Below are 16,136 nucleotides of genomic sequence, written 5' to 3'. Positions count from 1 at the left end.
CAAGATCTTTCCCAGGCAGAAATTTCAAGGCAGACAGAGGTTTCCAGATGTGCTTTCCAAGCTCTTTGGAAGAAGCACAAAGAAATGGGCAACGTTGAGGACCGTAGACGCAGTGGTCTGCCAAGGAAACTTACTGCAGGAGATGAAAGGCACATCATGCTGACTTCCCTTCGCAATCGGAAGATGTCCAGCAGTGCCATCAGCTCAGAATTGGCAGAAAACAGTGGGACCCTGGTACACCCATCTACTGTCTGGAGAAGTCTGGTCAGAAGTGACCTTCATGGAAGACTTGCGGCCAAAAAGCCATACCTCTGACGTGGCAACAAAGTCAAGCAACTCAACTATGCTCGAAAATACTATTTATTGGGTATTAAGTATTTTACGTTACAATAAAATGAACATTCCAAATTTTAATACTTGTGTTTTTTTTAAAACAATTCTAAAATCACTTAAAACTTTTAAAATCTTAATGTGATTTAAATTCAAACAGAAGATACAAGAACTCAAATAAACGTGCAATAAATCAATCAAACAATAGAATTGAGATAAAGGGCAAAACTGCCAAATGAAACACCATTAAACAATAAGGTCATTTGCATTGCAATGCATTGAAATATACTGAAAATGCATCACACAAATCAAAAAACAAATAAAACAAAAAAATAAAATCAAAAACAAAACAGTCTGATGCATTTCAAATTAAAATGGTGGCGGTTCACGAGGACCATGCTGCTTAGGTCGCTGTAGATGATCTTCACCCATTTCCTCAAGCCAAGAGCGAGACCCATCCTCTCCATGACGAGCTGCAGGTATTCGTGTCCCAATCTATCGAAGGCTTTCTCCTGGTCCAGACTGATTAGGACCAGGGGAAGCCTTCTCTTGTTCGAGTAGGCCACGACATCCCTGAGCAGCATGGCGTTGTCGGCCGCTGATCTCCCCCGGGCACCACAGACCTGGTCGGGACCCACGACTTGAAGGAGTGGCCGCTGCAGCCGGAGCGTCAGTGCTTTGGCCAGTATCTTGTAGTCGGTGCACAGGAGGCTGACCGGCCGCCAGTTTCTCAGATCTTTCGGATCTTCCTTCTTATGAAGAAGAGAGAATACTCCTCCTCATAGAAGGGGCCAGTCTACCCTCTCTGTACACCGACCCCAAGACCTGAGCCAGATCTTCTTTAAGCACCTCCCAAAAGATCTTGTAGAATTCAGCAGGGATCCCATCGGGATCGGGATCGGGAACTCTTTATCACCTGGGAGAGTTCAGTGGTGGTGATCTCTGGATCCTTCTCCGCCTTCTCGTCCCCCTTGTTGCGGGACTCCAACTGGGACAGAAAGTGATGGATCAGATTTTGATCCACCACCTTCTGATTGTACTCCCTGTAGAATTCCCGCACCACTGTCTCAACAGCCTCTCTGCCCTCCAACTCCTGCCCCGAGGAGTCGATCATGGAGGACATTGCAGGCTGCCTCTCCCTCGTTTTCTTGAAGAAGAAGTGGCTGCACTTCTCATCGTCCTCCATGATGCAGACCCTGGAAAGGACCTTGATCTTCTCTTGCTCCTCCCGATAGAGGGCGGAGAGACTCAGTTTGACCCGGGCCACCTCCTCAGCTAGGTTGAAGCCTCTGAGCTGTAAAAGACTTAGGCACTGGAGGCGGGCGTTTAGATGGGAATATCTCACCCGCCTCTCGCGAGCTTTCCGTTTCCCCAGCTGAATGAAGTAGCCCTTGGTCCTTCTCTTCACCATCTCCCACCACTCTATGGGAGAATCAAAAAGGTCCCTCATGGTCCTCCACTCCTCGAGGCGTCTGCTAAAGGTCTTAATAACATGAGGGTCATCGAGCAGAGAGGTATTGAGCTTCCAGACCCCAGGCCCTGACTCCCGTGTGCTCGGAATGAGCACCTCTGTCGTCAGGAGCCTGTGGTCTGAAAAGAAGACCGCCTCTGAAGACATGGCGGTCGTCTCCAGTGGCTTACTGAGGAGGACGAGATCTATCCTGGAGAAGGAGGAGCCAGAAGAACTCACCCAGGTGAACAAGGGGACCAGGTCCCGACCTGCATCGCAGAATTCAAAGTCCTCCACGAATGCAGCGAGATCCCTGCTGGATCTATCATTGCGGGGTTTACTCCGGTCTACATCCCTCAGAGCACAGTTGAAATCACCTGAAATGATAACTGGTAAGGTGCCGATCAGGAGCGGGCGTAGCTGAGGGAGAAAGAGGACTCTCTCTCTCTGGCTGGTGGGGGCATAGACATTGACCAGCCTCAATACAGCCCCCTTGTATTTAAAGTCAAGGCTGGCCAACCTGCCTGCCTCTGTCACCCTAAATTTTTTTGGCTCTATGAAGGGGTTCTTCAGGAGTACGGCAATCCCATCCGCTCGGGACACATTGGACCCCGACCAAAAAGATTCACCTAGGGTCCAATGTCCCAGAGATTTTTATATTCTTTTTGGAACGGGATGCCGCACTCCTGTAAACAAATAATGTCCGCCTTCATGCCAGCCAGAGAGTTTAAAACATCGGCCCTCTTTTTCACCTCAGCAATGCTCCTCACGTTTATAGATATAATAACTAAAGCCATAATGGCGGTGAAGGCAATTACCCGCTCCGTAACAATCATGTAAAGAAACCATCCTCTTCCCCACTTCTCTCTTCTCCCTCACCTAGCTTAGCGCTCACACCCATCATTTCAACCATTTGCCTCACCGCTTGATCCTCTAGGAAGACAATGGGGGGAAACTATGCACGAAAACACAGGAACTGGGGTGCAGAAAAATGGCAGCAGATGATCTAGACTAATGAGTCAAAATCTGAAATATTTAGCTGTAGCAGAAGGCAGTTTGTTCACCCAAGGCTTAGAAGTACAGACAGACACTTATCCATCATGCAGTACCATCAGGAAGGCATCTGATTGGCCCCAAATTTATTCTGCAGCATGACAATGACCCAGCAGCACAGCTCTCCTCAGCCTGGCCTCAGCCCCAAACCACACCTCCTGCAGCTCTGGGCAGATCCAGGAAGTACCTCCCACACACACACAGAAGTTTCGTTTCTGCTGAAACAGCCTGACTGGAACTGCGTCTCTCTGCCTCTCAGTCTCTCAGTGAAATGGCAGAAGCTGGAGTTTTCCAGGACCAGATCAGCTGCTCAGTGTGTCTGGACACACTGAAGGATCCAGTGACTATTCCCTGTGGACACAGTTACTGTCTGGACTGTATTAAAAGCTGCTGGGACCAGGATGATAGCATCAGTATATGCAGCTGCCCCCAGTGCAGAGAGACCTTCACCCCGAGGCCTGTACTGCGCAGAAATATCATGCTGGTTGAACTGGTGGAGAGACTGACGAAGACAGGGCTAAATACCCCTCCTCCTCCTCCTGTTCACAGTCCTGCTGGACCTGGAGATGTGTTGTGTGATTTCTGCACTGAAGAAAAGACGAGAGCTGTGAAATCCTGTCTGGTGTGTCTGGCCTCTTACTGTCAGTCTCACCTCCAGCCTCACTATGAAGTGGCTCCATTGAAGAAGCACAAGCTGGTTGATGCCACCGGGCGTCTGGACGATGTTCTCTGTCCTAATCATCAGAAACTGCTGGAGGTCTATTGCCACACTGATCAGAAGTGTATCTGTTTGCTGTGTACAATGGATGATCATAAAAGCCACAATACAGTCTCCGCTGCAGCAGAAAGGGCTGAGAAACAGGTGAGGACTGTCACTCTGTACTGGGAACTCTCTGACTCAGGGTATGGAGGGATAGTAGAACAGCGCTGTGCTGTGCTTATGATCACAGTTTACAGGCTGCCAAGCAGATCCACTCTGAGTTTTGTGAAGTGAAATCTATTTTTGGTGATTACATTTCCACTCCCCAAATATAAAGTAGGGATGGTGGAGCTCTACTGAAAACAAGGAGCTGTTACTGAAACACTTCACTGTCTTATACAGCACAGAACAGGAGAGAGTCTCCATCAAACACATGAGACAAAGCTAGTCTGAAACCCATCTTAAGGAACGACTACAAAGAGAGATTTTCAAGGTTATATTGAACAGTGTCTTTATAATTATGATTCTGATTATGAGTATGTACATCTTCAGAATAGTTTTTATTTAATCTGGGGCTTGTTTTCAAACACTGTCATTTATTTTTCTTTGTTTGCTGAAATTCAAATGCATACCTTGCAGGATGACAAATTCTATGCAGGAAGTGAACACAAAAGTATGTTTTGGGAAATACATTTTAAATATCTCTGACCTTCAATATCAATACAAATCTTACAGTAAATCACAGTAGCACATTATTATTTCTGGATTTATTCTAAATTATTCAATGAGATTCAGGTTGATTCTCATCTCTGGATATTGTATTAAATGCATGCGAGGGAAGAGCCACCCATCCCTCATGAAGCAATTCTATATACACATGTACAGTGAGGGAAAAAAGTATTTGATCCCCTGCTGATTTTGTATGTTTGCCCACTGACAAAGAACTGATCAGTCTACAATTTTAATGGTAGGTGTATTTTAACAGTGAGAGACTGAATAGCAACAAAAAAATCCAGAAAAACGCATTTCAAAAAAGTTATAAATTGATTTGCATGTTAATGAGGGAAATAAGTATTTGACCCCTTCGACTTAGTACTTGGTGGCAAAACCCTTGTTGGCAATCACAGAGGTCAGACGTTTCTTGTAGTTGGCCACCAGGTTTGCACACATCTCAGGAGGGATTTTGTCCCACTCCTCTTTGCAGATACTCTCCAAGTCATTAAGGTTTCGAGGCTGACGTTTGGCAACTCGAACCTTCAGCTTCCTCCACAGATTTTCTATGGGATTAAGGTCTGGAGACTGGCTAGGCCACTCCAGGACCTTAATGTGCTTCTTCTTGAGCCACTCCTTTGTTGCCTTGGCTATGTGTTTTGGGTCATTGTCATGCTGGAATACCCATCCACGACCCATTTTCAATGCCCTGGCTGAGGGAAGGCGGTTCTCGCCCAAGATTTGCCCAACATGGCCCCGTCCATCGTCCCTTTGATGCGGTGCAGTTGTCCTGTCCCCTTAGCAGAAAAACACACCCAAAGCATAATGTTTCCACCTCCATGTTTGACTGTGGGGATGGTGTTCTTGAGGTCATTCCTCCTCCTCCAAACACGGCGAGTTGAGTTGATGCCAAAGAGCTTGATTTTGGTCTCATCTGACCACAACACTTTCACCCAGTTCTCCTCTGAATCATTCAGATGTTTATTGGCAAACTTCAGACGGGCCTGTACATGTGCTTTCTTGAGCAGGGGGACCTTGCGGGCGCTGCAGGATTTCAGTCCTTGCGGCGTAGTGTGTTACCAATTGTTTTCTTGGTGACTATGGTCCCAGCTGCCTTGAGATCATTAACAAGATCCTCCCGCGTAGTTCTGGGCTGATTCCTCACCGTTCTCATGATCATTGAAACTCATTGAATCATTGAAAGGTGAGATCTTGCATGGAGCCCCAAACTGAGGGAGACTGACAGTTAATTTGTGTTTCTTCCATTTGCGAATAATCGCACCAACTGTTGTCACCTTCTCACCAAGCTGCTTGGCGATGGTCTTGTAGCCCATTCCAGCCTTGTGTAGGTCTACAATCTTGTCCCTGACATCCTTGGACAGCTCTTTGGTCTTGGCCATGGTGGAGAGTTTGGAATCTGATTGATTGATTGCTTCTGTGGACAGGCGTCTTTTATACAGGTAACAAGCTGAAATTAAGAGAGTGCTCCTAATCTCAGCTCGTTACCTGTATAAAAGACACCTGGGAGCCAGAAATGTTGCTGATTGATAGGGATCAAATACTTTTTTCCCTCACTGTAGTTTTCATGGGTGTATTGATGGGAGGCACACAGTGTAGTTGGAGGGACTTGGGAGTGTCTAATCTATCACAACGATCACATGATATTGGCATGAGGGGAGACCGAGAGAGTTTGGAGAGGTCCTGGCTTCATTGACCATTTTCTAAAGCAGACATCACATTCCTATCATAGCAGGAGATCCCATACCTTTAGTTTCAGGGGTCTTTTGCTATTGATGCAAGCGAGCAAACAGGAGCTGCACTTACCAGATGTGTGTCTGCAGGCCTGACTGGCAAACAAGAGCTGCAGCTTTATCTTTTATTACACAGGCTATGTATTTACCCCATTATAAGAGGGGTAAGAGTTTGCTGCATCAGAATCGTTAGCTCTCTGTTGTTTTGTCATATTTTGCCATTGTTCTTTTTAAAATATATAATACTTTAGTATTATGTGTACTAATTAATCTCTGATATAAATGCTTTATTCACCTTATTAGCCAAATTATCAGGAAATGATCCCATCATATTGATCTATGAGGTGAACACTATTAGATCACCTCATAAAACAAATATGTAAGCAATGATTTCTGACAAATAAGATTATTTCTTACACTGTTCTCAAATCTCTGACACAATGTAGAGTCTCTGAATAAAGTCAGGACAGAGCCTGGCCACTTGGCTTCAATACTTGAAATGAGGCAGGTGGATTCACAGATCTTATGAGAATAACTGAGGTCAAGTCATGGATGATGTACAGTATTATCCAAAATCTGATACCCTACTATCTTGCCCAGGCATTGTATAGGCCTAATTGTCATTAACATTGTCATTAATGTCATAAGCACCTGTACATTAATGCTGTGAAATGATTTCCTGTTCACAAAATCTGCCTCATTTGGTCCTGAGGTGCCTGGATGTGGATCTGACTGTACAGCACCAATGACTTTGTGGTTCTCAGCATAATAATGCAGCCTGTAGTACAATAACAATAGGATTACCTATTCACTAAATTGCATATAACCTTGTAGCAGCAGGGTTGCCAATATTTTGAACTGAGTATAGGAACGTGCCACTAGCAATAAAGCACAGCCCTGTGCATATAGTCTGTGTTACTATCAAAGCACAGCTGTGCCGCGTGGTTTGTTAATGTACAGCTCAAGCAGATTTATTAGGTACATTATAGCTTGCCGACTGAATCTATAGCGCTCAAAAAGGAAAATGTGAATAATGCATATTATATTTGCGCTGGAGCAGGTTTACGTTTAAGAATGTGTTACTACTTACTCAGCTGTACTTTGTCTGCTTCGAGGATGGAAAAGCCAGACTTCTGTCGATTTATCCTCAAAGTTAGCTGGCTAAGTTGGTTAGCCAGCTACGAGGAACAGGGCCCTGGTCCCCAACCTGCCTGCAAGCGAGTGCTACTCCCAGTCATTATGTTTAATGCAGAGTCCCATCTGTCTCTTAGGAAAGTTCATTTTTTACTCATGAGTATGTTTCCAATGATTTCTTCATACAGGATTAAATCTAGTTAGTGATTAACTTACTTAATTAATGTATTTATTGATTTGTTTGTTTATGTATGTTATTTCCAGATTTGTAATATGATATTGTATTTTGTAACTAATTTACTCCCATATATAAATAACTAAATATGGCATTGAATTATTTAACCCTTAATATGCTGCATTTAAATATATTGCTAACTCAGTGCTATGCCATTGCATTGTATAGTATAGATTTGCTCATTAAGGTTGGGAAAAGCCTCTTTAGGAATGATGATGTGTCTCTGTCCACAGAAGCAGCTGGGAAAAACACGAGGACAATACCAGCAGAGAGTCGAGCAGAGAGAGAAGGAGCTGAAGACACTGAGACAGGCTGTGGAGTCACTCAAGGTGGGAAGTGACCAGAGGAGGAGCTGACATTAACACACACTGACACCCCCGCAGCAATCCTCTGGAGTATATATACTGAGGTGCAGTCCAGTGTCAGTGCTGTCCCTCTGTAATAACACCTGTGTGTCTCTCACTCAGAGCTCTGCACAGACAGCAGTGCAGGACAGTGAGAGGATCTTCACTGAGCTGATCCGCTCCATTGATAGAAGGCGCTGTGAGGTCACACAGATGATCAGAGCTCAGGAGACGGCTGCAGTGAGTCAGGCTGAGAGGCTCATAGAGAGACTGGAGAAGGAGATTGCTGAGCTGAGGACGAGAGATGCTGATCTGAAGCAGCTCTCCCTCACAGAGGATCACGTCCACTTCCTCCAGGTAATGTCGCTGCTCTTGGGCAATATGCAGGACAGAAGGGGCATCTTTCACACAGAGCTCTCCAATGGAGCTGCTCCTGGTTTCTCCCCTGGAATCTGCTGTACAATTTTCACTCTGCCGACCTCTCTCTCTCTCACACACACGTTTAGAATTACCAGTCTCTACCTCAGTTAAGTGCACTCCATTGCAATAAAGTACATTTAAAAGTCAAGTCTCTTTCTCTCTCTCTCTCTCTGCTGTAGAAATGCCAGTCTCTCTGTGCCCCTCCTGGAGCTGCAGACTCGCCCAACATCACTGTCAGTCCACTCTTCTCTCTTGAGGCTGTGGGGAAAGCTGTCACTGAACTGAAGGAGCGACTGGAGGACGTCTGCCAGGGGGAACTGGTCAAGATCTCACAGACAGGTTGGTGGAGAAACACATTGTCACAGGTGTCCAGGGAGCAGCTGATCTCACTGACATGTCCAGCTCTGGAGGGACCTGACCCCTCGCTGACAGAGAGGCTGGAGGTTTATGAGAGCAGCTCTTGTGTGAGAGATTTCTGATGTCAGCTGCACACAGTGGTCAGAGACACTCAGTCTCTCTCATGAGGAAAGGGAAGCTGTTTGTGTCCTGGATTCATCCACAAGGCTCAGTTTTCCTTCTCTCTCTGTGTGTCTCTGTCTGTCTCCCCAGTGAAGAGGGACTCCAGTCTGCAGGATCCAGAGCCCAGGACCCGAGCAGAGTTTTTACAATGTGAGTCTGTTTCACACAGCAACTCTCCACTGAAAGATGCTCGACTCCTTTAGAGATGAGCTGACAGCACAGAACAGAGACGCACACTCACACTGACACACCTGCACTACAATACACACACTGACACACAATCAATCCCACAGACAACAAAACATGCCAACACAAGAGTAATATACACCCAACAGTGCTAACACACACACACATACACACACACACACACACACACACACACACAGGAACTGAGACAGATGCCATGAATACAGACACACACACAGACACTTGCAAAGAGACAGATGGTCAGACACACTGACAAGCACAGAAAGATGCAGATATAGTGACAGACAGACGGTCAGAGACAGACAGAGGCTCCAGTGTGAGTGTTTTTCTGTGCTGTGGGGGGAGGGACTCTAGTGGGGATCTCCAGTGATTGGTCTTTTTTACCTGCCTGTCTTGTCTCTCCTCTCCAATCAGATTCCTGTGAACTCACACTGGATCCCAACACAATGCACAGACGGCTGATACAGCAGGGCAGGACTGTGACAGTGAGTGGAGACACCCAGTCCTATCCTGATCACCCAGAGAGATTTCAGGGCTGGAGTCAAGTGCTGTGCAGAGAGGGTCTGTCTGGGACTCGCTTTTACTGGGAGGCTGAGTGGAGTGGGAGAGGGGCTGCTATAGGAGTCAGATATCGAGGAATCAGCAGGGAAGGACAGGGTGCTGACTGTCGCCTTGGGTTCAATGACAAGTCCTGGAGTTTGGAGTGCTCTGGGTACAGTTGCTCTCTCCGGCACAATAAAGAGAAGACTGTTATATCCACTGGTGCTGCCCACAGAATAGGAGTGTTTGTGGACCATGGAGCCGGAACTGTGTCGTTCTACAGCGTCTCTGACACCATGACCCTCCTGCACAGAGTCCAGACCACCTTCACTGACAAGCTCTATCCTGGGTTTGGGTTATATTGGGGTAATGGTGACAGTGTGACCCTGTGCCAGCTGGAATAGCCTCCTCTGTGTGTGTTGAGCTCCTGTCTGTGCCCCCACTCCTCAGTGACCAGTGATCAGTTCTGACGTGGAGTTCAGAAACACATGGACTGTGGAATTCATTTCTGTCACTTTAACAGGGAGTTTTATCTGTTGAGTTTCTGTTTCTCACAATAAATTCTCCTCAATGATATTGAACTCAGATTGTATTGCAGTTCACAGCAGGAATGTGTGATGGATTATGAGTGACTGAAGATCAGGTGCTACTATGTGATGCAGGTCTGTGAATGCTGTTCTTCTTGTAGTGCTTTTTATAAGAAGTTTGTTTTCCCAGTTATTAATAAACTCGTGTCAATCATTTCAACCTAATTTAGCTCTACTGGTCAATAGATCAGACACAAACACAGGTTTGAAATGTACAAACAACTCTTTATTATCAAACAATGTTCACTGACTAAGCTAAGTTAATAAAACAGATTAAATAGGTAGGGTGCATATAAATGTAATGTTAGCTAGACAGTAGTAGAAATTGTTAAATTATGTATCAAGCAAATAATACGTAAATAGATAAAATAAATGATTATATAATCATGATTTAAATATACGATTAGAAAGTTAAACCAAAACATGTTTTGGAAACTATCATTTAATTAATTACTGAAGAAGTATCCTATAAAACTAGGAGATGATATTAAAGAAAAGTGTATTTCAAAATTATTATTATTATTATTTTAATTAAATACAAATACAAGAAAAGACTGCATAGGTACTTTTTCAGACAAAGGCAAAGGCGCTGAATACTGGCGCTGAACTGAGTCTCATTGAGCGCTTTTAGCTTCACCTGCACCCTTCTCACTCAAGTGCGCACTCTGTGACGTCAGCACAACGTCACGCAAAGTGTACACTTGTCGAAGGGAGTAGGGAGCAAGTGTGCGATTTGGGACGCAGCCCAGGAGTTTCATCCTGTTGCTCCAGACACTTATGTACTCTCTGTTCAAAGTCCTTCTCGAAACTCCTCCAGCTTTGCTCATTCGCCTCCTGCAGCTTCAGGGCGCTGCTTGCCGGCTCAGTCAGCCTGTAACGGGAGCTCGTCACTGCTATCCCTGGCCTCTCTTGCCGGCGCGGTGGCTGCCTGTCTCGGGCGCATCGTCACCACCACTCCGCGGCTTGTGGGCCCCACTGACTGACTGACTGACACATCATCGCCGTTCCGCGGTGGCTGGAGCTCACTCACTCAAAACTGAACTAACTCGACTCTGTCACACGGGAACTGGGCACACCTATTTAAAACCTTGTACCCCGTGACCGTCTCCCCTAATCACTGCGACCCCCAAGTTCCCAACTTTATTACTTGTGCATGCCCACAACACAAACCGCCCCACCCCCCAATACACAGCCGGTACATATACATACATAGCCCCATGCACTCCCATTATTCAATTTGCCGGGTCGCTTACAATATATACATTACATCCAGGTTTCGAGTTACGGAGCGGATTGGGGGGGGTTAATAGTGTGTTAATCTTCGAAAAGTTCAGTCAGTTTTTCTTTTTGCCGTTTTTTCTTGTAGGTCGGTCTACTCCTAACAGCCTGACTTTTTTAAAAATATATTGATTTTAGTTTTATTAAAGCCCTTTACTGTAAAATGTGTAATGTGTTTAGTTCACAGTACCATACACTGATGTAATTCTGGAAAAATGCAACCATGCAGTATCAATGCTGTACGTGTTTCTTTGCTACACATTTGTTAAGAATTTAAATCCCATATTGTACGAATACACAGACATGATCCACATTTCTTTGTGACATTATTTCAGTATTTCAGGGTCCAGCTACTCTACTAAAAGCTGGAGTGCTTACAAGGCGTATCTATGTCGAAAGCACAAACATGATTATATTGGAGCAAGATTCTCAATTTAAATCAGGAAAATATTGATGATGATTGCAACATACTAGATTGTATTAATGAAACAAATGAAAATATGGAAACTACAGAAATAGATACAAGTGATTTAGTGGGGAAGTACACATTAGCTCTTTAATCCAGTACACAGTGTAGAGGGGTTCCTGTGGGGTTTAGTTTGTTTTTGTAGACGATTACATGATTAAATAACCGAAGCATATCTATAGGAATAAAAAACAATACATGTTTTGACTCTATCGTTCTTTCAAACTCCAAATTTACACTCAAATTGAATCGATCCACACTACAGTGTATTGGATTAGCCAATAAGCGCACTTGATCCCGCCCACTAGCTGTGATTGACAGAAGGGGCTTTGTCACGTTGTAAAGTAATACAGTACCACGCTTCGAAATGTAAAAGCGCAGAGAAGTGTAAATAGCAAAGCGGCAAACGGGAAATAAATAAATGTTGAAATAAATAAATGGACATCTCTATTTATTTCTGTATTTATTCCGACATTTAATTATTTATTGATTCATTTATTTATGCCTTCATGCCAACATTTATTCATTCATTTCAACATTATTTATTAATTCATTATTTTCTCTGTATTTATTTTTAATTTTGGCATGTGTTATCCTCCATAAAAATGAAGAGACCACTCCAAGTTGAGAAATCAATGTTAAGTGGTCTCTTAATATTTTCCACGGCTGTATATTTTTTCTTCCTGGAGTTAAATAGAATGAACAATTATAAGGCGATGGATAAGGCTTTTGCATAGCTTCTCTTAATTAGAATTGCGTTTCAATAAGAACAACGCTTCAGGCAACGTGGATAATAGCGCACAGTGGCGCATTTAGGGGGGTGACACGAAGCCCTCGGGGCCATGACAATTTGGAAAACAAATGTCCCGTTTCTGTAGGTCGGAACTGCAGCGTTCAGCCGCTACGGAGTCTGCGCAAGAGTTATACAACGTGTAACGAGCTCATATACTACACCAGTCACGACCGCAACAACGATCATTCAGAGGCTAAAACTACTCAAATGTGCGATCCGTTATGACAGAAAGACTTTATGGACTCGTTCACCTGTGCATTAATATGGACCGCAAACTACTGTAGCGACCTTGCCTTGCCTGCGATTTATTAATCCCTCTCAGCGGTACTTCCTTTCCCCCTTTTTCCTTCAGATTCTCTAAACGCAGAGATATTTCCCTCCATTAAACTCCCGCTCAACTCAAACCCTAACCCGTCTCCATGCCCTTATATATTCCCCTGTCTGGTGACTCCCTCCCGTCCAATTACCGCTCTCCGCTTGTACCACCCCGAGACGGGGGGAGCCACACAGGCACAATTACCCACAAATGTCCCTCCCTAACCCAACACAATAATGCCCCACACGTAACATCCATTCACACTCATGCACACACACACGCATAGACAGACAGAGTCCCGAACTGGCTCACCCACCCTGCATGTCCGACAGCTTATCACAATCTTGGCCCGAGTCCGACTGGAGCCCGCAGTAGCAGTGGTTTGGTCAGCGAGGGGGGGTCTCGGAGACATCATAGGGACAGCCTGGGCCCGCTGCACTTGCGCCCCTCCTGGTACGAGGTGTGGGCCCCCGGCCTGGAGAGGGAGGACCAGTCCCTCTCCAAAGCGCACGGTGCGAACCCGCAGATCCAATAGGCCTCCAGCCGGCTGTAAAAAGTCCAAACCTGGGAAAAAGGTTCCTGGATGGCAGCGACCCAGACTCCGTGACCGAAGGTGTGGCCCCCGATGTCTAAACGCATCCGGGACCGTCCGTCGCCGCTCGCAGTGATGAGGCCCTCCCTCAAGAGACCGGGGTTAATAAGGGTGACGGTCGAGCCGGTGTCCAGCAGGGCGCAGCAGTCATTGTATCCCAGGGAGTCACCTGGCGACCGCCCACTAGCTGTGATTGAGATCAAAGTTTTGTCACATTGAGAAAAAAAAAATGTATTAAAATTGATTAAAATTGCATTAATTTTAGGCTTTATACAATGTATTGTGGAGCCATACAGATATAGGAAGGCTATATTCATAATGTAATGACTCGGGGGTCTGGCCGCGTAACGCTGTCGGTGGAAAAGCGCTAACACTGAGCTCACAGTGACCCTTTCCGACAGGGGGCGCTAAATATCCTGTGTATATTAGATAGTCAACATTTGTGTTCCCCGAAACGGTGCATTGTGGGAGTTGCATGAATTTTCGGTGTATTTTTTCCCCTCTACCTGCAGGTTTTTGTTTTTTGTTACTCTGTAGCTCGTTTTAAGTTTAATTTACACTAGAGCGGTTATAGTCGCTTTTTGTGCAGCTTTCGGAATTCAAAAGTGCGAATGTGAATTTCTCCCGCATTTCTGTTGTTATTAAATATTTCAATTAAATACGACGTTTCAGCTGGAAACGCCTCATAATTAATACGTTATAAATACTTTCTTCTCAAACCCCCGGACCTGCGGTACCTGCAGGTTATTACAATTATAATTCCCCCCTTGCAATATTTATAGCTAACTGATTACAGTATGTCATTTTAGGAAAGATTTTGGGCTTTACAATCAACTGGATTGTGCCAAGTGGTCAGGTGAAAGAATTAAACTGTTACCAAACATTAGTCACGTAAGTGTATTTTTTACTCCTTTTTGCAAGAGTAGTATTTGTATAACGTATCTGGTGAACACACATTTACCATTGATATTCCACAACTTGTGTTGTATTTACAGCTTGATTTTCTATTCCAGAATGTGTGAAGCATTTTCATGATGAGCTGGTGGTAGAAGTAAAACAAGGAAAACTGAACAAAATGAAGACTACGGTAGAAATCCAAGTGCTTAATCAAATTGAAAAGTACAGATCACAAATTTCTGAACATATTACTGTGTGTGTGTCTTGAATCTAATTACTGAATATCCATGTCACAATGAACCCACAGTGTGAGCAGTTAGGTCACAGGGAGCTCACTGTGAGCTCACAGTGACCTCACATTCTTCACTGGGTTCCCTTTAATTCAGCAATCACCTGTCGCTTGTGCAGTTAAAGACCCGGGGAAGATGGTCTGCCTCAGTGTACTCACTTGCGGGATACAGCCCCCATTTCTTACGTGTCTGTTTAGAAACTCTCATTTTCAGATTGTCTGTTTTTTCAAGAGGGATGTTCACACTACAGCCGGCCTCCACCCAGTCTTTTCTCTGTATTGCTGATTTTCATTTTGACATGCCAGCACTCCTGTAATTGTGCACTGTCGCTTTGCTGCCGCAACATGCCCTCTCTCTGTCCTTCTTTTTCTTTGCTGTACTGCCGCTAAATGTCGAGGACCTCTAATGTGATCGACTATGAGATGCTTTTTGATGTAGTCTAAAACTTTGAACAGAATAACTTCCCTCATCAACATGGAGCACATATTTTCTGAATTGTTGTACTTGATCTTCTGGCTTAACCATCTTTTAAGTAGGTGCTGGTGGAAAGTCAACAGTGCAGTGTGGGAAATCGGGAGTAATTGGATGATTTCGGAAATGAAAGGTCAATTTGGAAAAAAACGTGGCAGCTTCTGGAAATAACTGGCCCTAGTGATCTGTATTTAAATATTTACTAAATATAGTTACTTTCTGTTACATGTATTTAATTACTTTTATATATTGGTTACTTTTCACAAACCATATTTATAAATGCATTCATCCTAGGTCTGGTGAGCGACTATAAAAAATAAAATAAAGTGGCAAAAGATTTTGTGGTTCAATAAAACTAATTGAACCGTTTGATCCAGTGTTATGTACAAACCCAACGCAGCACAATCACTCAGGTAATACATCCCTACTGTGGAGCATGGTGGTGGCAGCATCATGTGATGGGGATGCTTGGCATTGGCAGGGATTGGGAAGCTTGTCAGGGTGGAGGGCAAAATGGATGGAGCTCAATACAGGCAATAAAAAGACCTAAGACTGGAATGGAGAATCACCTTTCAGCAGGACAATGACCCCAAGCACACAGCCAAAGTGTCACTGGAGTGGTTTATAAACAAGAAAGTGAATGTCTTAGAGTGGCCCAGTCAAAGCCTGGACTTGAATCCAATTGAGAATCTGTGGCAAGACTTGAAGATTGCTGTCGACCAAAGATCCCCATCCAACTGGACAGCTTGAACAATAAAGCTGCAGAGAAAACTGTGCGGATATTGCACATTACAAATGTGCAAAACTAGTAGAGACTTTCCCCAAAAGATTCTGGGGTGGTTTAACCAAAAATGGAAGTGAAGGCGTGGGGGGATTATATAACCAAGATATTTTTATTCTTCATTAACTGTTGTTTCAACAGTTTAACTGTGTAAACTCTAGTATTCTTAAAACTTCCAATAAATGCTGTGATTTAATTGTCCAATATCACTGTCCTGATGTAGCTAGCCTGCTTCACTGTGGGATGGCGAGTATGAGGAATTTGAGCTTTG

General features: G+C 44.5%; 1 protein-coding gene across 1 annotated transcript; it reads left to right on the top strand.

Moving 5' to 3' along the window:
* The first annotated feature begins 3,050 nt into the window (after nucleotides 1-3,050).
* LOC136764774 (tripartite motif-containing protein 16) lies at nucleotides 3,051-9,975 on the top strand. The gene is made up of 6 exons (XM_066719086.1): nucleotides 3,051-3,695; nucleotides 7,598-7,693; nucleotides 7,832-8,065; nucleotides 8,308-8,467; nucleotides 8,738-8,797; nucleotides 9,269-9,975. Exons 1-6 carry the CDS (start codon nucleotides 3,105-3,107, stop codon nucleotides 9,796-9,798), a joined length of 1,671 nt encoding a protein of 556 aa, XP_066575183.1. The 5' UTR covers nucleotides 3,051-3,104; the 3' UTR covers nucleotides 9,799-9,975.
* The last annotated feature ends 6,161 nt before the right edge of the window (nucleotides 9,976-16,136 follow it).

Source organism: Amia ocellicauda, chromosome 12, assembly GCF_036373705.1.
Source record: "Amia ocellicauda isolate fAmiCal2 chromosome 12, fAmiCal2.hap1, whole genome shotgun sequence".
Taxonomy (NCBI): domain Eukaryota; kingdom Metazoa; phylum Chordata; class Actinopteri; order Amiiformes; family Amiidae; genus Amia; species Amia ocellicauda.
This window is presented reverse-complemented; position numbering and strand designations above follow the sequence as displayed.